The sequence below is a fragment of the Tinamus guttatus genome, unplaced genomic scaffold, assembly GCF_059628265.1.
Source record: "Tinamus guttatus ecotype Peru unplaced genomic scaffold, ASM5962826v1 Tinamus_guttatus_pri_ptg000004l, whole genome shotgun sequence".
In the NCBI taxonomy this organism is placed as follows: Eukaryota; Metazoa; Chordata; class Aves; order Tinamiformes; family Tinamidae; genus Tinamus; species Tinamus guttatus.
This window is the reverse complement of record NW_028288538.1, coordinates 9,002,634-9,025,384: the sequence shown is the minus strand read 5'-3', so window position 1 is coordinate 9,025,384 and position 22,751 is coordinate 9,002,634. Positions and strand designations below refer to the sequence as shown.

Sequence of the window (22,751 nt, the reverse complement as noted above, 5' to 3'; positions counted from 1 at the left end):
CAGAAGCTATGAGTATTAAGCAGTTCACCATTTCCTTTTATTTTCTTTTGTATGAGCAAGGTAGGTACTTTTAACCTCATGATTACTGCTTTTTAAGTTTAAAACAGAAGACTTAATAAATAGTGGTAATATTCTGCCAAATACTTAATGAGGTGAAGGTCAGCCTTTTATGCCGAGGCAGATGCATAGAAGAGCCAGAAACAATGCACATTGTAACTGAAACTGCCCGAGAAGATATTGTGCCATTTACCTTTGTGTTGCTGAGGGGACATGTCAGAAAGAGGGTGTTAATATTAATCCAAAATACTGATAGAAATATATGCAAATAGTTCTGCATACAATAGTGGCGCCAGGCTGACATATATTAGGACATGTGGCTCTGCTATTCACTGTTGTACCAAGGCTAATTCTTTGATGAAGTAATATTTTCCAACGATAGTTTGGCAACTCTGTGTATAACTGACCTACATCGCAGATTTAGCAGAGTTAACGTCACACGGTTAATATTAATATTGTTAGGATGGGTGAGCAGTTAGCAATTTTAAATATAAATTAGTATTTTCACATGGGACCGTAGACTTCCAAGTGCTTTCAAACTGTGTATGTTAGTGAGCCAAATTTCAGTTATGCTTAGACACCAGTGTTGACTTAGAAAATGATTTATCTAATTGCTCGACTTCCTGTCATTGCCAAGGAAGTAAGTATTACTGTTTGTGAATAAAACAGAGCTTGTATGTTTTAAAATTTCACTTAGCTTAGAAGCAGAAGAATTTAAGAAATGATGTAAGCATGCTTTTTCTGTTTTCCTTCCTTAAGAATAACGCACAATGGACTTTAATTCCAGGAGACTGAACTTAATAGCACTTTATGCTGATATGTTTGTCTAATAGGATGAGACACAAAGATATGTCAGGGTTTGCAGTGTAGTAAAACATATTGTGCCATTATCAGAGGTACAAGAGCTTGATTTGTGAAAAAGCGAATCAGAAAATGTATTAGTACTTTAACGAACCCTAAAAGTTCTTTTCCTGTGAGCGGGTAACCTGAGTCTGCTAGAGTCCTGCTTTTACTCTTTTTTTTTTTTTTTTTTTCTTTCCCCTCCTCGTTAGATATGTTGATTTACAGTAATAGTGTCCTACCTTCCTGGAGTAATAGCCCACTGTAAATCCTTACAATGAGTATTTTGATTAAAAATACCATTAGGCAGCCATGTAACATGACTCTGTAGACCAGCTGAGGACCTCTTGGGTCTGTAGGTGGTGTTGGGACCACCTCTTAAGTGACTGTAACATCAAAGCGGCTTTGAGAGAGATTCCTTCTCTTAGTGGTGGGGGTGTCTAGGCTAAATTGAGAGCACTTTTTCCTCACTGCCCTGTCCTCTGAGTACACAGAAAGAAGATGTGGTTTTTTTCTGCAGATGACAGCTTCTCAGCAAAGTAATGCTAGGTAAGGCTGCAATGTTCTTCAGACAGACCTTACGCATGCAGATTTTCCAGTCAAGTTAACAGTCAAACAGAAGTCAAACAGATACCTGAGCTGTTGGACTCTTGCTAGCCCAGCGAGTAATTGCCCAATGAATGTGGTGTTTTATGTGTGTGAAGAGTCTTGGTGCCATGCCACTAGTAGGATTCTTTAATGACTTTTGGACTTCTTGGCTGCAGTGCCTTTTGAAGTTTTTTCCATAGGTTGAATAACCTACAATCCTTATTTATAGCTGTTCAAGACATGGTTTTCTTTGTGAATAATTCTATAAATGGAGTTCTGCATTTTGTGTCTAACTGTGCAGGGTCTATTCAGGAATTTTCTTTCTGAAATGTATATGAAAGTCATGTATATATGCAAAACGGGTAAGTCATGCTTCATTTAGGAGCACATCGTGAGTGGAAGAGCTGGGAGCAGGAGCAGCCCACCCAACAAACTGCAAAGACTCTTGTGAGAAGTAGAGAGGAGGTGATGCTGCAGGGAAAGATTTACTTTTCAGCCTCCTCTAATGGCCAGCTAATGGTTGTACAATACCGCCTTTAGTTATTCATAGCCAAGAAGAGACCCACATGGATTGCACTTAAGGGACTCCGGGTTCATTAGGCCACCTTATGTCCTTTACGTTAAAACCATCAAACAAGAAAGTTTAATATTACATGCAGAGTTAGCCAGCTGAGCAGTTTTTTATTCTTGTTTTGTTGTTACCAGTTGGATCTTTCTGTCCTCTTGAAAGACTTCCTCACGCATTCTAAAAATCACAGATATTCAGATATGTTATAGGGCAATGTGTATCCTACTAAAAAACATAACATCAAGTCAGGCATTAAGAAAAATATTTCAGCAAAATTGCTGAAACTTGTTTTAAGTTTCTCTTCTCTTTTCAAATTTGTAATAAAAGTGTATTTCCGCTAATTACAATAAATTCACTTTTGTAAGTCCCCTACGAGTGTATGATAGAAAATATTCATAACATTCTCGACAGATTCATATTCTGTTCTTACAGCCAAGAGCGTTTCAATCAACACACATGGTATAAATATCAATACTGATTGCCCCAAATTGCTCTTGGATAACATTTATTGTATTTGCAGAAAAGATCTTTTTGTGATTATTACTAAAATAAACTAAAACTGTCAGACTCCATTTATTGTGAAGCTTTGAGAGTTCATAGTTGACGCAAAATAGGAAAAAAAGAAAAAAATATATAAAATGTGCATCGGATGCCGCCTGCTGGTGAGAGAGGAGAACTATCCCAGGTTGAGAAGGCGTTATGCACACATTATATTGCATCTCTGAAATGTTTTGGATGACAGACTTTTAAGAGTAAAAGCTTCATCCAAGTTCCTCACACTAGTGAACGTGCTTTGGCTCGCTAAGAATAACATCGATACAGCTTTGGTTGCAGCTGGCCAAGCCTGGTGACCTGGGGTCATCTTTCTGCACACATTTCCCAAAGATGGGCCTGCTCCTTGCCGGCACTGTGGGGTCTTGAAGCACGTCTGGACAAAGCAGCAGCTTGATTTTCCATCTGCTCCTTCGTTTACCCACACTAATCCAAATGCGACTTTGCATTTGATGCTGTCCTTTGACTTCTGTGTTTAACCCCTCCGAAGTCATGTCAGTGAAGAAGAAGAGCAATTTAGTTACATAGGCTTCTGCCTCTTCGTTTCTTTTAGTTATTTAAAATAATTTTAAAGTATTTAATAATGGATTTCAAAGATGTATAGGGTTAAGTACAGCTTTATTTCATGAGAACAGGGTTATGTATACTTGCACTATTTTTAATAGTGTATAAAATAATATAATAATGTAAAATCTTTTGTTATTAAGCCTATTTTTATTACAGTGCATATCTATTGGACTTTTAGTTAGGATGAGGTGTAAGCTTCGGAGCCAATCTTAGAGCTGTTCCACTTCCCTGTGCTTTGGTTTGTGTCTTGCTTCCTCCTGCGTGGTGGCCGTAAAGGCAAGTTGGCGCTACTAGAAGACGAGTTGGCAAGTGTGACTTGGCTACTGTTTAAACCCATGGGGCTTCCTGTTTGCAGATCTGGTCACCTCATTTCAACAGGGTATAGCAATGCTAGAAAAGGTAGAAGAGAAGCATGAGAAAAAATAACAGGGGAGATGGTCCAAGTGCCACCTGCGTTTAGGCAGTCAGGAAGAGGTACTGAGGGGGAGTCAGTTCCTAAATGCTGTGATTTTAATGCTCTTTCCCTAGACAGCCAGCTGCCCACTGGACACGCAGTGCTGCCTTAGATAGACTTCAGGTCTGATTAAGAGTGGCAATTCCTGTGTACTACGTTATCCAAGTCCTGGAATATATGTCTGCTTCAAGTCCTTGATTATATATCTCCCCCAGGACCATAAATGTCTGAGTCCCCAGTGATGCAGCCGTGACTGCTCTCTGAATCAAGCATAGTATCCAGTTTGGATGCTCTAAGTATGTGAGATCCTTTTCTAACGGGCCAGGCAGAGCCGTCTCCAGTGACATGCTGTAGGATTGCCCTAATTTGCACCAACCACGTCCTTGTTGGGGGTCCCCTAGAGAGTTTAGTCTAGCAGTTAGTTTTGAGTTCCTACTCCATTCAGCCCTCTTACATAGTTGTTGGCTAATTTTAAAGTATTTTTTTAATGGAAATAAAATCTTAGCCCTAAACTTCTGCAATTCTTGGAGCTGACAGAGAACTGAAGAGGACCTGGGAGAGGTGTAGCAAGGGTGGGATGAGAAGGGCTGCTGCTTCAGACACCCCTCTGAAGAAATCACCAGATGTCCATAAATACCTAAATCCTGCCAGCTGCTCATACCTCATAGGAAAAGAGGCTATTGCCTGGGTGGTAGGAATAGGCAGAGGGAACAGCCTTGAGAGACTGTGGGAAAGTGGGGAAGATCAGGGGGTGGAACATCTCAGCAAGTGCCAAAGCATCTCCCTCCAGCTCAGTCCGGGTCTGTTGCTCCCCGGGAGCTGGCAAACTCTGTGCTGGTCATTTCCCGAGCAGCATAGCCTAGGAGTTGATTTGCTCCAGCATAACTCAGATAAATGTAAAGGAATATTGTAATTTCTGCTAGAGAAAATAGGAAAATGTTGAAGAAATCATGTTGCGAGTTGTGCTAATTCCACCGTAGCTGTGAATGTAGAAGAAGTAACATTGAGAGGACGTTCGTTGTGTACACTGCTGACCCAGAGTCATTTCCTCTGAAAAATGACATGCAAAGCTGGCCTCTAAAGTTAGGTAAACTTTTAGAAAACTACAGCAAAATGTGATTTCTGCCAGCACAGTTCTGCTTTACTCTTGAATGGGAAATACAGAATACTTTATGAGATTCTACAAAGCTGGGGGAAAAATTTTCTGAAGACATATCCAATGTTTTAGAGCAACTAGCTAGTAGGCCAAGATTTTTATAGTGTGTAATATTTCATAGGGCTTTCAAGGTTGGAGGAAATTTGTTTTTGAACACTGAATATTTTAAGGGCACCCTACAGTGCAGATTCTTTTTTTTTCTTTTTTTAAACATGTGTTTCACAGTCCCATCCGGAGCTGGAGCTTTTTTCCATAACATTTGCTGTCCCAGAGCCACTCATGGTGGAAAATGACTTTTTTTTCATGGAACATTGAGTATTTTAGAGTTGCTCCAGTGCTAGTGGAAAATAACCTGTGTTTGAGGTCAGAAAAATAGATTAAACTAATTTTAAAGTTTTATGGCTGCTTAGGTCTATAGGTCTATAATAGAACTTTTTAACATCAGACGATTTAGGTACATTGCAAGATCAAAATTCTGATTCTAAGGTTTTTCTTTGAAGGCTAATAAGGCCCCAGGTCAGCATTGTGTCTTTGTTCATGAAGCACAGCTATAGCCGTGTTTAATTTTAAGCATGAATTTAATCACATTTTCTGATAGGGATGGATTTAGTCGTGTACTTAAGTGCTTTCCTGACTTGGAGCCATAGGATGCGACTGTTTCATTCTGCTACTTGCTGAAATCACTGACGAATGTCCCATTTGGATCCCTGGGATCTAAACTGCATTCGGGGTTTCTGAACCATTGGCAGTTAGTTGAGGAGATACCTTAGGGTCCATCCTCAGCTGCATCTGCATGGAGGTGGGGTATGAAGCAAACAAAGGTGGCTTTGAGCCATCTCCTACCTCTTCTCCTCTTTGTCCTGGCTGGGGATCAAACTAGGACCTCTTCTACTTGTAAGTAATATTTTCTTGGATGTAGATAGGGAATGTCTTCCAGGATTGCAAATTGGAATATACACTTTTTTTTTCCTTTGCCCCCTGAAGAGAAGGTCTAGAAACCGATTTGAACGTTATTTGGTGTTTTCTGACTCATTTCAATAGATAGTCATTTTGCAGAAGAAGCTTTTGTAGATGTGTTAAATTTGAACAATAAAATTGCATTTTTAAAAATGTTCCAGAAAGGACAGCGGCAACAGTAGAAATGTCTTTTAGTCAGAAGAACGGAGGACATAAAAATAAAGCAGTGAGAGGGAATTATTTTAAAAATCAATGGAATTAGCTGTTAAGCATTTTTCTAATAATCCTGAACACACATTTCTTATTTAACCAGTCGACTGGTTAAATACTACACAATCCTTAAAGGGATCTTGAAGGGGGAGTCTCAGGGCAAATCACTCATTGTGTAAAGGAGATCCAAGTGTTTGCAGTAAAATTCAGCCCTGTGTAGAAATGGGTGAATTACATGTCAAGTCCTGCTTATGCTGCTAAAGTTAAGTATGATAATATAAGGAAAAATCATATAATGGTTTGGCCTCTTCTTGCTTAATTTCTCTTCAGAAAAGAAACCTTAATCCTTATAAAACTATTAAAGCTTTAATGACACAAATGTTAAAAGATAAGGCACAGGTTTTAGGCCTTAACTGATTTGCCCAGAAAAGGTTGGGTTTTTTTGGTTTTTTTTTTTTGGTTGTTTGGTTTTTTTTTTTTTGCGTTTTGATAGCAAGCTTTGAGGCGTCCTGCATTTGTTTTTTTGTTTGTTTGTTTTGTGTGTAGCTAAATCACTAAGTCATGGTAACTGCAGGTTGGAGTTGTGCTGTGGGCTATGTTATGAGAAGGGATTTTAAGCGAAGCACTGTTAAGCACAGAGACCATTAAAAAGGTAAATGCACTTTCAAAAGTAGTTCTGCTTGAGTATCTTCCAACAGTAAGAGTTTTTCCTGATAGGAATTCCAGAAATGACAGTAAGTGCAGGAAGTCAGTGTCTTTCATGAGAGTTATGGCAGGAAAGGGGCTTTGACTGGCCCTGTAAACACGCAGATAAGCTGAAGCTGTCCCAAAGAACTTGCAGTGTACCTGCTGCTTCACCCAAGCGTGTAAAGGAGCTTTACATTCTTCTCCTGCCGGCTTTGTTTAATCCATTTACTGGGTGTCTATCTGCAGATGTGATAGTACATCACAATAAAAACTTGTTTCTGGCCCGGTGTTGCACTGTGCCTCAGGGCTTTGTGTCCCCTTTGTGCTCTTTGGCTGGGTTAGAGGCCCCCTTTTTCTAGCATGCAGCTATGTCTTCTAAATGTGTCTCTATATCTATATCTCTCTATAGAATACATATATATATAAAAGCTGATAAGTTTTAAATAGATTTTTTTCCATTTTCTGCAAGTGACAGCACCCTAAAGTGGCAGCACCTGGATGGATTCATTGGGCCTTTCAGTTGGGCTGGCTGCTGGACTGTCCTGCACGGCTCTGTCCACACTTCTGCTCCTTAGACCTTTCATTTATTCACTTCATTCACTTGAGAAGTGGCCTGATTTACTTTCTAGAGCGTGTGGTACTGCATGATTTCCACCCCCTAAGGAGAATTGTATGGAGGCCCTTGGGGCAGGAAGAGGAATTACTTGCTAGCAATTTAATTTGACTTAAGGGTGTGTGTGACAGATACCCTAGTTTCGAACTTAAAATGACAGTCAAAGCTATTCTGCAGATTTCTTCTGCAAGCTGAGCTGCAGTGCAGGCTTTGGAAAGGCTGTATATGTCTCTGAAATAACAGACAAGAAGAGTAGGGACATGGTGACTTTTCAGGGATAAACTCTCGGATACAGACCAAGTTTGGAAGGAAAAAATATTTTACTTAAATCCCAGGAATGATGTGCCTTTCTGAATGCTGTGCTGAGAGCAGGGTGAGGACTCTGTGACGCTGTTGAGCAGGTTGGACTGAAGCTTGATTGAGGCTCAGGACAAAAGCTTAAATTTGAATCTTTCTGAGCATTTTCATGTTTTTGTGTTTTGGAGAAAGTGAGTTTTGAATCTTTTGACCTCAGTCCTATCTAAACTGTTCTGCTTCTGGCCTGTATTTGGCACTAATTGGCCTGCAGGATTTTGTCGTGACTGAGGGTAGACTGGCTGCAGACGCAAGCCCTGGATTAAACCAGCTCAGCATCCTTGCACCACCTCCCCAGCTCATCTCTGCAGTAAGTGCACATCCCTCAATGGCCATGGAAAATACATCATAAAGGAAAAACATGCCTGAGAATGATGTACTGTAGCCAGTAAGCTGGGACGTAATGAAAAAAAGACCCTTAAAACAGGACCTCTTCCTAATTCCATAAGATTTTTCAAAGTGTTAAAAAACTTTTTGTGGAAACTTGAGGGACAGTCTGGGTTTTGGATCCTTGTGAGGTCTGTGGATCTGTACCTTGTTTTGTGCCGTCTTATTCAAAAAAAAAAAAAAAAGTAACCTTGTGAGCGTAAAAGCACTAGACAGTTGCTAAATTGTTCAGGATATAATCTGTGATCATGCAGGAAAATGTTTTCTCTCCCGTCTTTCTAGACAAAATGGAGCGGGCAGCTTTTTCCTTCAGTGAAATAGTAGGATCCAAAAAATATATCTGGTTCCTATTACAGTAAAGGAAAAACTTGAGGTGTGCATTGAATGTGCTAAGCCAGTGATTGAAAAGTTAAAGTTGTTCCTAAAGGTTATTCCACATCATGAAGACATCATCTGTAAAGCAATACACCACGATGATCTGTGAGGAAAGGAGACCGAATTAGCAATTGATATGGCAGAATTTTCCAGGGGTCCCAGCTCAGGTGAGGTCCTGTCATGGATCCCCTTCTGCTGGTCTTCAGGGCGCTGGTGTGTTTAGACAAGGAAACAGAATGCAAGGACAAGGCATTTGAATTGCTCCGAGCTGTCCCCTGCCCTGGGCATTTGTTTGCTTCTGTGGTTAGCCAGTGATTTATTTAGGATTTGGGAGCTGTGAAAGAACCCCTCTGCAGCAGCCAATCAACCAGAGTGCAAGCAATAAAGTGTCCCACGTGCAGCTTGCAAAGAATCCTCCTGCAGGCAAATATCTGGGAGGAGGGAAGCAACAGTCAAAGTCATCCCACTGAGCTAATACCAAGCACCTTCAGAAGTCATCTAATTAGAACTCAAAATCCAAAGTCATTGGCAGATTAAAAGTTCGAGTGACGAGTTATCTATAAATACTGAATTTCTAAGAATTCCAGCTTTATAGTAGAAGAGATGATAACATGAAATAACATGGAAGATGAATGTTCAATAACTGGTCCCCTGCTTTACTTCCTAATAGCTCTTTCTGCTTCCTACAGAGTGTTGCTACGATTTGCCTTTATGGCATCTGCTATCTGGAGAAGTCTTCAGGGGTCTTTTTTGGCTGAAAATGGCCCATATATTTTCTAATTTCATTGATAAATACATCCTTTTACTTTGAGAGAAAAATGTGCCTCAATTTCTTTCTCTACTTTGTTTTAACTAGAAATGTAATATTTATTCACTGTGTGTAATCTGGGCTGCAGGCTCAATGAAGAGATGGTTTGCAGATTCCCACAGGCCTGGTGTGGACTGGGGCTGAATCTCCCATTTCGTGACACACACACACACACATGTGCACACACATGTACACACACACATGTGCACACACATGTGCACACACATGTGTGCACACACACACACACACTGCGTTGCTTTGAATGAGCAGCAGCAGTTTTGGAAGCTGTTCTCTGGTCTTGCCTTGCAGTGCTTAACCTCTAATCTCCATGGGATGCTGAACTGTTAATAGAGTTCATAACTGAGAAGTTTTGTTGTCAGTAGAAGAAATGCTCAGTTGCAGTGCTGTTAATTTACAGTATTGGTGAAATGACAAAGAAACTTACGGTTCTTGGATATTATTGTGTTATATTGTTATTATGTTGTAATTATCAATACAACATCTGTGATTTATCTCACTCAATAAGTATTTTAATTATTTGCATCCTAAAGGTGTTCCTCAACCAAATGTAACATGGTCTAAGAAGAAAGATGTCCAGCAAGTCACTTCTTTCTTGCTTTTGAATGGGTCCTCTTTATTTCTGAGGAATGTTTCACGTGAAGATGCAGGAACTTACACCTGCACAGCAACTAATGCACTTGGGAAAGCAGAGGCTGCATCTGTTCTGCACTTACCTGGTAAGTGTCACGGGGCAGTTCCTGACTGGTGATAGCAGCAAAGACACTTTAAATATAATATTTTACCAGTGAACTGGTTGGTGAGATATTTTATGCTTGGAAATTGGAATTTTTTATTGCATCCCTATCCTTGGGATCTGTTCTTTATTTCATTATTTCCTGCAGTAGTAGATCTATGCATAAGAGGTTTCATTTGTGACTTCAAATTTTGCTCCATCTTCTTGCCTCTAAGTAACAGGGCCTCTAAGATAATGAGACCGATTAGGAAACTAAATCTAGTGTCATATTACATTGTGTCCAGAGCTTTCATTTAGGGAAAGTGGGGCAGGCTTGAGTTATTGAGAAACAACTGCACAGAAATGCAGTGGAATAAAAGCAGATTTTTTTTTAAATTGTAGAGACCAATAAAACATGGAGACATGGAAAACAAAAAAAAAGTCTGAGTAGGAACTGCTAAAAATAGAAAACTTAAATAAAAACTCTTGTTAAATGACTCTAATGTAGATTAATAATATAATACTGTATAATACAATCATGCCTTGCAAATAGCTTCAATAAGTGGATCATTCAGCTCTAGAGACCACTATTGTTTTGTGCTAAGCACAGCCCTGTTATACGTGGCCAATTCTGCTACAAAGCAGTTTCTTAAGCATGTGTGTAGGGTGGGCTGTGCAAGCTTGGATGTTTTGCCTTAGAAAGATGCACCAGAGACATAATAGGAGCCTCTCTGTAAGCGTGAGTGTAAATTGAAGCAGCTTGCTTAGTTTCAGTTTTCCAGAGAGAAACAACATAATGGTGTGACTGGAAGGTTGCTCACAGGTTGCTGAACTTAATTTCTAATTCTGACCACATGACACTAAAATAAAAATCTAGGTTTATTTTTAAATAGCATATTTAATCTAGAGTGGCCAGTAGAGGGCCAAATTCTGCTTTTTTTTCTGCACTTTGCTGCAGCCAGGCCTGGCCTGGCCTGCCCTGGCAGTCCAGGGCTGCTGCGGCCACGGGCGGCCTCTCCCGTAGGCACCGGCTGACGGGACGAGCGGCGCTTCCCAGCGCGGGCCCGGCCTCCGTGGGCTCCTGGGGAGAGTTTCTGGCCCACCATTTCCACAGCTTGTCAGGACCCTTGTGCAGACACTGTACATGAAGGAAAAATGTAGAGTAATCCAGAAGGCCCTGTATAAAATGATCCACAGAAGTTAGGACATAAGACTTAAAGCACAGAAGGAAGGTGAATCATGGACATTGTGCATGTTCATCAAAAGATAAATGTTGACAAAGTGTCAAGAACTCATGAACTGTGTGTTACTGGCAGATTATACGCATTTTTGGCAGTTGTTCTGGCATACAGTGAAAAAGAGGGAGTTGCTGTAGTGATGTGATTCTACCTATATTATGCAATCTCTACTATGTGCAGCATATTTTTAAGAGATTTTCTCTTTTTTATTATGGCAGTTTGTCATATTTCCATTTAATGGAATCTGAGGAATGGGCCTGATTTTACTGAGAGAAGTTTTTTGTTTGTTTTTAATTTCTGTATGTGAACGACAGATAAATAATAAGCAATATTGTCACAAGAAACAGTAAACGGATGAGAGATCTTGTAAATCTTGTTTTTGAAGTTAAATGTTACAGGCTCATTTTATTAAAAAAAATAATACATTAGATAAATTCTAGAGATTTAAAAGTTTTTAATTTTGTATTATTATAAATAATTTTGTTTCCTCTTTCATACCTGAAGTATATTTGTTAGCTTAATGGCATAAATGACGATTGTAAAGAGTTCCCAAGCACTATTATTCTTCTGCGTGATCACCAGCATTCAGTGTCTTGTTACTGATTACTCTGGGCACCTTGGTTTAACTTTTGGTAAGAAGAGATTTTATACATTATTTTCCAGAGCAATCATTTACAGAGAATAACACACTATCGTCAAAGGGAAGCAGAAGAAAGCGTGTCCTCATGGCATCTGCTGTCGGTACCAATGTCAGTGTGGTACCCGGAGATCTGCTGAGAATAGGTGTGTTTTTTGCTTTGGCAGTTTAACTGTGTATGTTGTTGATGTCACTAAAAGGGAAAGGATCCCATGGGGGATGTGAGAGTGGTATCTGAGGGTCCAATTTTGTTGACCGTCTGGATGTCCTAAGATTATCCCAGCTTTCTGTTAGCAGAGAGAGCCAAAGAGTTAGAGATAAGATGTGAATTTTTTGGACCCAGCTTAACAACAAAAAAAAAAAAGTTCTAAAATAGTGACGATACAGGCGGCATATCAGTGACTCACCGTGACACTGAAGTTGTGGAATATGTTCAAGTTCTATGGAAAATGGTGTGAGGGGGGATCTAGCTGTTTCCTTGAACTGTTGTTTGTTTGTTTGTTTGTTTTTGTCGAAATGAATACTTCTATTTCCATCCCTGTTTATGCTTGTGATGTGCAGCAATTTCATTTAGTGTTTATGACTCATTTCAAAACAGACCAACATTCTCCCCTCACAGGCCTATTGGCTGCCTATTCCAGTCGGGTGAGAAATCTTCATGCTACCATTTATATAATTCCTTATCCCCCCACCCGCCCAGCCTTCGTTCATATATAGCCGTATATAAAAACATCTATATGTTTTTAATAGCCTACTAAAAGAGAAAATATAAAGAACTATGGGAAGTATAATGTCTTATGCAGCTGATAACCCTCAAGACTCAGTAGGGATCAGTTTGTAACATAACTTTAGTGAATTTATACCTATTCTTTGTTATTTAGGCTGGTGAGGCCTTTACAAAACATACGAAGTTCATCCGTTTCCATTTGCAAACATTTCAGCGTAGCTGCTTTGCTCAGAAAAACCTGCTAAAATGCTGTTGGTTTTTAGGTTGCCCAGTGCTTCCCAACCAGAGAAGCAGAGTTCACTGGCTCCTTGGAGACTTCCCAGTGGAGGCAGTGGAGGCCTTGGAATCCCGAACCCTGGTCGGGGGTCGGATCCTGGAGGTGAACACCAAGTCTGGTCAATTCGCTGGACAGTACAGATGTTGGACTTCAGCCAGTGCAAAACCAATGTCAGTTTGGGTAAATGTCAAGAAGGAAGGTTTGTTGAAAATTATATGACAAATTCTTAAATTTTTACATATTATTTTCTTCACTGTGTAAAGGTTTTTTTGACCTGGACCATTTTTGTACATGGGAAGTATTCAGTGCCTTGCTCCTTGAACAGTTGTTTACTCCAGGCCAGTTTTCTAAGCTTCAGCAAATCATACATATTGTTATCATGATAACCCACCAAAAAAAGATTAAAAAAAGACTTTGAGGATGTATATGGAAATATATATATAAAAAAAATTTCTCATTTAAGTGTCCTTCAGTGATATGGAAGCGATCATACTGTACCTAATCATTATCGATGCCAGTTTTAACTCTTCCTCAACCTTTAACATAATGCATTTGCACAAAACTCCATTGCCATTGTTGGGTTATGAAGTGTGGAACCGTGGATAAACAATATTGTACAGGATGTTAAGAAGCATCTTACATATGCACCAGCAATGTAATGGGCTGCATTTCCAAATGCTCTGTGTAGTTTGCAAATATTTAAGGTGCTATTAAGATTATAATTACATTATAATAGCTGGTCTTTCCAAGAATGTTTAAGAGAACTAGGAATTTAATTCCTATTGAGAGTCTGGCTCCAAAGCACTGAATTCCATTTGGCATTGAAAAAATGTACTAACCAGTCAATACCTAGGGAATGCACATGAGATTTATCTATTGAAGTTGTTCATGATTTTATCTATCACCCTACCAATATAATTTGGCTTCCCGTTTATGTACAAAAACCTTGAAGAAGCTGTAAGATCAGGTCTTGCCGTTCTCTACGCTGTATATAAGTGCATAAGTATACTTATGTATTCTCAGTGACTACCATTGAACTACTTGTATGAGTGACTTGGTCTGTTTCCAGTAGTTATGCTGTTAGTGTAGTGGTCACAAAATAATTTTCCTTTGTAAAATTACTTTTGTACTTTTTGCATTATCAAAATAATGCCAAGCACTGACCTGTCCACCTGTAGGCTGGAGCTGGACGGCCTGTTGCTGGCCTAACAGTGCGCTCTCCCAGGAGCCTCGTAGTACTTTGGTGGAATTCCATTTTCCAGTCATGAGCTTCAGCTCTGCTTGATGCTTCTGTAAATGTTTCATCACTGAAATACCCACGCGTTTCTAAGACTGCAAAATCTCTTCTGATGGTTTCTGCACAGTAGGCATTTTGAGGGCACTTCTGAGCAGTGTCATCCTAGTTAAACAAACAATCCAGTCTCTCCATCATAGTTGCACTCAGTAAATTTAACTGTTTCTACTTTGAAAAAGGCCCTCTTGTATTATTTTAAGAAACCCAGAAGTAATAAGGAAACATTGAAAAACAATAAGTTAAAGAATTCATTATGTGCTGGAAGAGCGAGCCTGTGGACACAGCTGGTAGCTATCAATTATTCTTGGTTATTACAGAAAAATCTGACTCCTTCTGTGATCACATAAAAATCTGTCAACATTGCCTAGTACTTCATCTTTTACCAAGTGTCAAAAAAAAAGTGGGGGGGATGGGAAAGTGTGGAATTGTGACTGAATATAAAGGTAGTAATTGTTGGAGGTGATTGGTCTTTAATATAAAATGCTCTTTAAAACAAATTCCTTTTTCATCTTGCCAGATGCCTCAGTGGCAAGTTATTTATACATTAAGTACCTCTTCTATAGTTTAGCACAGGATTTTCTTAAATCATGAAATTATGTGAAGTGTCTGGAGTAAGATGAGTTTTCTTCAGAATAAACTCACTGTAGAACAGCAGGAAACTTACAGACCCTGATTTACAGTTTCCTCTTTTTAATGCTCATTGTATAAAAGTGTTATGAAAGTTTTAAAAGAAGTTCATCAGTTCCTACTCTAAGTTTTGCCCTTCATGTGCACATATGCTGATCCCATTTGCCTGCTGGGCAATTTCATGCTCATATGTAAGAGCTGAAGCTGAGCAGGACTAAATTCTGCTCTGGCTTATGGTCCCTTTTTACAGTGCTGAGATCTTTGCTTTTCTACACTGACTGTGGTACCTGTGTAGCTTGCAGGCTCTGTGGCCAGAGCGATCAAATTATGACCCAGGTACGATGTGTGATGTTGCCCTCCCTCACTGGTTCTCAATTGCATTTCTTATCCTGTGTCTAGATTATAAATGGGAACATGGCGAGTGGAGTCCTTGCTCAGCTAGCTGTGGGAATGCGGGAACCCGCTCCAGAAGGCTCCAGTGCATGAACTCAGAGAAACAGAAAGTAAATGAGTCACTATGCAAAGATCAGCAAAAGCCAGTGGTTATTTATCAGTCATGTAACACACGTGACTGCCCTGCCAGGTAAGCTCCTTTCTACTTGATTACTCTATGTACTAACATTGCTCTGTAAAACAAGCTAACAAACACCTGAGTGCGTTTGTTTCTGGGTGTTACTGAGTCTGAAATTTGGGGGTTATTTTGTCATGAACCCCTACAGCATGAGAGCTGTGAAGAAGGATCATAAGCAGGCAGGGGAAGGCTAGATTCAGCAGAACAGACTGTGCAGAGCTCTCTGCTGCCACAGCTGGTGTTGCTGCTGCCACACTAATACCTTCAGAATGAAGCTGGAGGTCTCTCTGCTAACCCTGGGATCTGACAGTGCTGTGGGATCGTTGCAAGCGCCTTCAGAAAAGCTGGCTGTGTACAGAGTAGCCAGGATGCTTGTGAGCAGAGTCCGCTGACCTTGCCTCCTTCCCTGCTAGCAGAAGAGCTGTGGAGTACCTCAATGTCTGCTGCAGAGCACCTCTGTTGTCCCCTCTGCCCCTTGCCACAGTATCACAGTCCTTGCATGTGCTTCTCAGACAGTCTGCTTGATGAATCAGCCGGGCACCTACGTTATGATCTTCGGGTAGAAAAATCTTTATATCATAGGCAAATGTAACGACGACCTCTGCTTTCAAAAAGCCCAAATCTCACCTCCAGATTTTGTGGACTGTACTGAGCAGTCCAGCTCAGCCAGGCGCAGGAAATCCCACAGCCATCCTCAAAACAAGTGCTCTGCACTGCTGTCAAAGATTGGCCGTCACTGTCAGCAGTGTAAAATCCACGAGGGACGAGAAGTCAGGCACACATTTTGGAGTTGTCCCTCTTTGGAAAATCTTTGGAGAGAAGTATTAAGACCTTAAATGACATTGAGGGAGTACACTTGCCAATATGTTCTAACCTCTGTGTTCTAAATGCAGAAAACATAGCAACAGATAAATATCAGGAGGAATTTGTTTATATTTCATTATTAGCGGCCAAAAAAACAGATCACTCTAAATTGTGAGTCTGAACTACAGCCAGCCCCTAACAAGTGAACTTCTTGCCAGTGGAAAAATACTAAAATAGAGCAAGTCATATGAAATAGAGACCCAGTTGCAGGATTCCTTCTAAAGTCTGGCCATTCGGAGCAGAGAAGAGAGAGTTACGAGGATGCTGAGGGGCAGTGGCCCCCTAAGCAAAGGCCGTGTCTTTAATGGACTCTAGTGCATAACTACACACAGGACCCTCAGTAATCACCATAAAAATCAAGCAGTCATTTTGTACAGCTGAACAGAATGCGACCTGAATTTTCTCTTACTAAAATGGTTTATATTGCTTTTGATTTGGCTTTACATAGAATTAAGGAGTGAAAGGGGATTCTGGGTATACTAACATAGTTAACTACCTAGAATTACACCTAATATAAGACTTTTTAAAAGTATTTCAGGCTTCCCAGAAGCCTGGGAAATAGCCCTGTTTCTGGCTTCCGGTGCCTCCAACCTCCCCTCTTCCCTGTTGTTGCTGAGCTAGGAGGGATGTGCAAAATGCTTAGACTTCTCATTCCATTCTCTGTACACTGGCCTCTGTACTATCCACTAATTACAAGGCCACCCTTTAGAAAACATCCATAGAATTACATACATTTTAGATGGCAAGTCAGAGTCATGGGCCCCTGTTATTCAAAGGTGTCATGCATGCGTTTAATCCACTTCTCTCTAGCAAATATAAGCATTTAAGCATGTGCTTAACTTCTGTCTCAAGTGCTTGCCAAATCTGGGCCTTGTTGATTCACTGTGCATGTGTTGCACCAAATATTTGCAAAGTACTTGAGCTTTGAAAGGGAGAAAGACAAGAGTCCGTATTGGAAAAGATTAATCTGTCTTGAGTGGATATAAACTGTTTGACCATAAGAAAACTAAATAATTGCTGAAGAGAATAGAATATTTGTCCTGTTATCACAGTTGTGCTGCAAATAAAGTCCCATTCCTTATTTCTAGATAGATTTATGAAGAGATTAAGTAGAATAAATTGTATTACCACCTACTGCCTCCACTGAATTGTTCCCAGCTTCAAAAACAGGCTAAATGTTTGCAACATGTAATCAGTAAATAAATGTTCTTTTTGATCCATTATCTAACAATTTTTGATGTAATAAATTTGGGTGTGTTATGACAAGCAAGCAAATCAGCACAATTTATTTTATAAGTTATGGAACTGCTGTTAAATCCTACAGAAACAGTAGGGTTTACCTAGTATAACCTTTTGAGTAAATTGTCAGCATATATTGAGTTACACTGTATCTTAAAAGGCTTCAGGTAACCAAATTCGTATGATTCTGCTTAAGAACCAAAAAGCTCATTCTCCTTTCAAAGAATTTGATATGATCAAATTCTTGACTTTGGACATTTACCTAAAACTTACAATAAAAAACCCAGGTTAAAGCTACTTAGGTTTTTATTTGCAGCCTGCTGCACACTACCAGCAAGCTTGCACTGCTTTCACATTTGCAATGTTCTTTTTCCACGTGCTGTAGGTGGGTCACCGGCCCATGGTCCGGGTGTTCTGCATCCTGTGGCAGCGGGTTTCACTTTCGCCAAGTAAGTTGCCAGCAAAGGAAGGGCAACGGCAGCGAGCTGGCGCTCGGGCCTGGCGCCTGCATCCCCAGGGATCGCCCTCTGGGAAGGAAGCCCTGCACGGTCTACTCGTGCGCAGAGCGCTCGGGACACACAAAAGGGCAGGTGAGTTGCAGAGTTCATCTGGAACCCTTTTGTGTTTTTGTATTGTAAAAAATGTATCAGCGTCATCCTGCCATTGTCTGAACACGTGGGTACTCACGTACATAGGAAGAGCTCTGTGGCACTGTTTATAATAACCCTTCAGAACTGCAAATTACAAATACTGATTTTTTAAAAATTTCGTCATATCTGATCTAATTCAGTGTATTTTATAAGCTAATCAATTACTAATTCCATTCTTTTATGCTGGTGTATTACTACTACTGCAGCCTAGTAAGAATCCAGTTTGCATGGCTGACTTGTGAAGCCACCAGAGAAAAAATACAAATGCACAAAACAGCTGCCATGATGCACACAACTTTGCTTTCTTAGGATCTACATTTTCATTTCCCTAATAAACTTCTATTCAATTTGAGAAGCTTTTTTTTTAAATTACAGAGCATTTACTATTTAACGAGCAAAGTGCTGAATTAAGAGAATTGTAAGAGCAGCATTCCAGATATGGCTGTTAGCAAGATAAGTTTGTGTTTGTCAGAGGTAGGGAAAGAATCTTATATCAAGAGATGTGAAAAAATTAGGGTGTAGACAAGAGGCTGAGCTTTATGAATAGCTGTGAGAAGTCAACAGAGAATTGGAAAGATTAGGCCTTATCTGAGCTGAGGTGCCATGGGGGTTGAAGAGGGAGGGGTAAAAATCAAAGGTTATGCCTGGTTTATGTAACTAACTGCCCAGAAGGCAGGTTCTGTCGATATTAACATTTGTTTCTTTTTCTTTCCCCTCAACCCTTTTCCAACTTCTTCAGTGTTCTGGTCGCTGCACAGGCCGCGCCATAGGCTTACACCGTGGTCACTTCATATGTCAACTTCGTAATGGATCTTTGGTGCCAAACTCTTCTTGTGATGAAAGAAAGAGGTACTCAGTTTAAAGCAGTACAGAGATAATCAAACCAAGTTAGATTGTTTAGGTGATCAAAGTAAAGATACCACATTTTCCAGCCAGTATAAATATGCAAATTCTGCTTAGGAATCAAACTCAAGGAAAGCAGCTAGCGACTGTCATTGCTTTTATATCCTGTATGAATTCAGGATCCCAGTGTCCTCCACTGTGCTAATAGCAAAGGTAGGACTGGAATGATGGAGTTGGGATTCCCAGATCCAAATCAAAACTGTAGTGATCTGCCATAACTTTCTTCTTACTGCTGAGCTAGATCTCTTCTGAAGGCACTTTTTATTATAGTCTAGTGCAGACTGAGTGTTATAAATTAAAAGCACAAACTGAAATACAAGAAATAAAACCTAAACATACGAAAAAAACTGTTTTACTAGGAGGACTGTCAAGCAGGTTGCCCAGAGAGGCTGTGAAATCACTGTCTTTGAAGACACTCAAAGCCTGACTGAACCTGGTTCTGGGCAACCTGGTCTAATTGCCCCTGCTTTGAGCAGGGGGCTTAGACTAGCCAATCTGCAGAGGTCTCATCCAGCCTCAACTATTTGATGATTCTACGAATAAGGGTTTAGCATAGAAATAATCATTAAATTGCCATTTGTTTTTCCCTGCAGGTCTGCTGTCAGAAGAAATTGTTCTTCAGAGACGTGTGATGTCTACTGGCGCACGGGCCCTTGGAGGCCTTGCAGCGTGGCCTGCGGGAAGGGCTTTCAGGCACGGCGGGTGTCCTGCGTGCACAGGAAGAGCAACAAACCTGTGCCAGATCAGCACTGCGCATGGAGGAAGAGACCAGTGACCTGGCAGCATTGCAATGTCACGTCCTGTGGCAGTATGTAAATATTTATTTATGGTTTATAGAGAATAGTTTGTAGCAGTTATATTAGAAGGAGACTCACAGTTGTATACTAACGACTTTGCAAGCATTTGATTGTACATCAAATGTAAGTCTATCCTCTCCAAGGAGCGCTTCATAATCCTGGGGGTATTTTTCTCCATGAGTAGGCCAGTTTGATATTAAAGCCTGAAGAGCACTTTTTAGAGGCAGAAGCTTAAGGAGATTGTTTTTTGCAAACTTCCCTGCATGACTGTGCCAGTTGTGACTCATTTATGAGTCTCTGAGCAAGCTGCTAATTACTGACAGGTGGGGTAGTTTTCTGCAATATGCAATAGGTGAATGCAGTGAAATCATGCCTTTTATTTGTGACCTAGTTTAGTTTGAATCAACTGTTGTCAGAAGTGAAACATAAAACCAAGCTACCAGCAATCCTTCGGTTTTTATGGTTATAATTACTAATTCTACTATCTATCATTTGTCCATTATATAAAGCCTTTTAATGTTCAAATATATTTTTCAGAAGGCGAATGCAAGGATACAACTCACTACTGTACGTTTGTAAAGCAACTAAAGTTATGCTTGATAGACATCTACAGACAAAGATGTTGTCAGTCATGCCAAGAAGTGTAACTCTTCTATGGAAGGTTCATGATGCTGCAGTGAAGAGATGAGAAGAGAGGTTCATTAAACTAGCCTGCTCAAAGTATATACTTGTAAATAAGACATTAGTCATAACAGTTAAATGGATACATGGGACTAAGGAAAAAACACTATTGTAGATTAATATGCTGGACAGGGTATTTTTTTCTGGGAACTTTTATTATCTACTCTTTGCAATGGAACTTCTTATGTTTTAAACATTTTCATGTCTACATTAGAAGATAATACCATGGCACATCATCTGTAAAATTTTAGTCTACCCCATTATAATTTTATTGGAGGGAAAAAAAGCATTATCTAAGCAGCACCAGGTAGTGCTTCCTGTCCTTAAGTTAGGAGAAAGCCAAAGTCACAAAATCATTTGAAGACCCAATGCTCATTTTTATTGTTTTATCAAATTTGGTTCTTAAATTTATAGAGGCTGTGGCTTGTAGCTGTAAAATTTTTGGCAGTAACTTCATTTTCATAAACAGCTTGAGCTTAAGGGTCAATCTCACAGGATATGTTTTATTGAGGTTAGCTGTCAGATGGATACACAGAAGTACACTTCATTTTCATACTTGTATTTATGTGTGTACAATAAAAGGCATTGTAGATGCTGGTAGAATTTTCAAAACGGCCACAGATCTGTTTGGAATAAATGAGGTGTCATTTTCCATCGTTTCTATTCTTCTGCTCCAGTCACTCAAGTACAATCAAAGTTTTGGCATGATTGGTCTTCCCCTACTGATTTTAAATTAGACACAAGGCTTCCTTGTCAGAACTGTGAATGAAGCCTTTGTGAGCGCTGTTCCCTTGCACGTACGCAAAGGGGGAACTAGAGCCGATAACCGCCAAGCGTGCTGTCAGACTTGGCCTTGAATAAATACTTGGTTTTGCATTACTGGGGAAGAAATCCAAGGAAGAGGTATTCACTATGAAGATGAGCAAGTGCAATAAGCCTGTTTTGAACAGTTCTCAGTCAAGATGAGTTTTTCATCATGAACGCTGACTCTTCAAAATCATTTGAAAATTGATTAATTCTGATTATGAGAGACTTGGGCAAACTGCTTTCTGTATTGCAGATTGTATCATAGGGTGTAAAGTACACGATCCCCATAAAAGGTAGCAGATTGTTGTTGTTTTGTTTTGTTTTTTTCTTTTGTAGTTTCCAAACTACTGCACATGCTGGAGGCCTAAATCCTTATCTTGACTTGGGTTTTGCGATAGGTGACTGAGCTTCATTGCATTGTAATTAGTGGGTGTGCTGTAAGAACAGTTTTAGAAACAGTATTTCTGCTCAAAGGGTTTGTATCACTGAAAATTAGATTAGCACTACTGTATAGGAAGTGTTTAAAGTGGACTATTGTGTCCAAGGCTGACTGCAAGGAGAGGATATTCCTGTTCATTACCTTCTTATTCAGCAATGGGTCTTGATTGTTTAAGCAGTTTTTTTTTAAATTAAAAGAAAAACATTTGTAAGATACTTTTGTAGATATTTATTGTCTGATTTAAAAGTGCAATATTTTGTTTTGTACAGTGTTTAATAAAGATTTTGGGACATATATTTTTTCTTATTACCAAAATTTCTTATTCATGTTTTTCCTTTATATTTAAAGTTTTTGAATGTTAACACATAGCATTCCTTTGTTGCTTTAATTTTGTCTTTGGTTAAGTATGCATGCTATACAGAAGCCGTGCTGTAAATGTTTGTTTTGCAATTGGCATGACATTCCTCGGTAGCTTATTTTATTGCTATTCCAGTAACTGAAGATGTTTAATATTTAGCTTTCTTAAACTTAGTTTTGATATTTCTGAAATAAACTCTACTTTGATTATTCAACAGCATGATTACACACAGATTGTTTATTACTGTGATTTTCATGGCAGCTGTGCTTCTCTCCTAAGTGTTACATAGGAACCTATTATTTCTATCATTCCACATATTTCAAAACTAAGACTAGGTCTTTCTGACAGCTTCTCAGACAGATTCTCTTCTTTTCTACACTGCTATTAAGAGGTGACATGAGAGGTAAGCTGACTGAAAAAGGGTAGAGGAGGTTTTTCTATGCCAAAATCCAAATAAGCTAAATTCATTCTTTCTTCATAGTTTTTATTCTTTTTGGTAGTGTACAGAAAGCACTTTTAGAATAGCAATTGAATCCATTAATAACATTCCATTTTTGTGTCTTGGTTTAGAGTGACATCATAAAATGCTTCTTTTTAAGAGCTGTTACTTAGAGGAATATTAGTTTTCCAAATTGCTGTTCATTTTGTCTGCAGTTCAATAATATTCTGCTTATACAAAAGTGACCTTAAAGACTGAATATTGTCTGAAGCTTTAAAATATCATTTGATGCTTTTC

At 39.5% G+C, this 22,751-nt stretch overlaps 1 protein-coding gene across 2 annotated transcripts in view; it reads left to right on the top strand.

Annotated features, from left to right (window-relative positions):
• ADAMTSL3 (ADAMTS like 3) overlaps window positions 1-21,358 on the top strand; it is a 176,366-nt gene extending 155,008 nt beyond the window's left edge. Inside the window, exons 23-30 of one of the 2 annotated variants that reach the window (XM_010213962.2) lie at window positions 9,725-9,910; window positions 11,808-11,927; window positions 12,772-12,984; window positions 15,106-15,289; window positions 17,766-17,970; window positions 18,770-18,879; window positions 19,527-19,741; window positions 20,268-21,358. In XM_010213962.2, the coding sequence (XP_010212264.2) occupies window positions 9,725-9,910; window positions 11,808-11,927; window positions 12,772-12,984; window positions 15,106-15,289; window positions 17,766-17,970; window positions 18,770-18,879; window positions 19,527-19,741; window positions 20,268-20,377 (1,343 nt within the window). In that variant the 3' untranslated portion in view covers window positions 20,378-21,358. Of the gene's footprint in view, window positions 1-9,724; window positions 9,911-11,807; window positions 11,928-12,771; window positions 12,985-15,105; window positions 15,290-17,765; window positions 17,971-18,769; window positions 18,880-19,526; window positions 19,742-20,267 lie in introns of those variants that run through there. The other variant, XR_015914404.1, reaches the window with a different exon arrangement.
• Window positions 21,359-22,751: the final 1,393 nt, after the last annotated feature.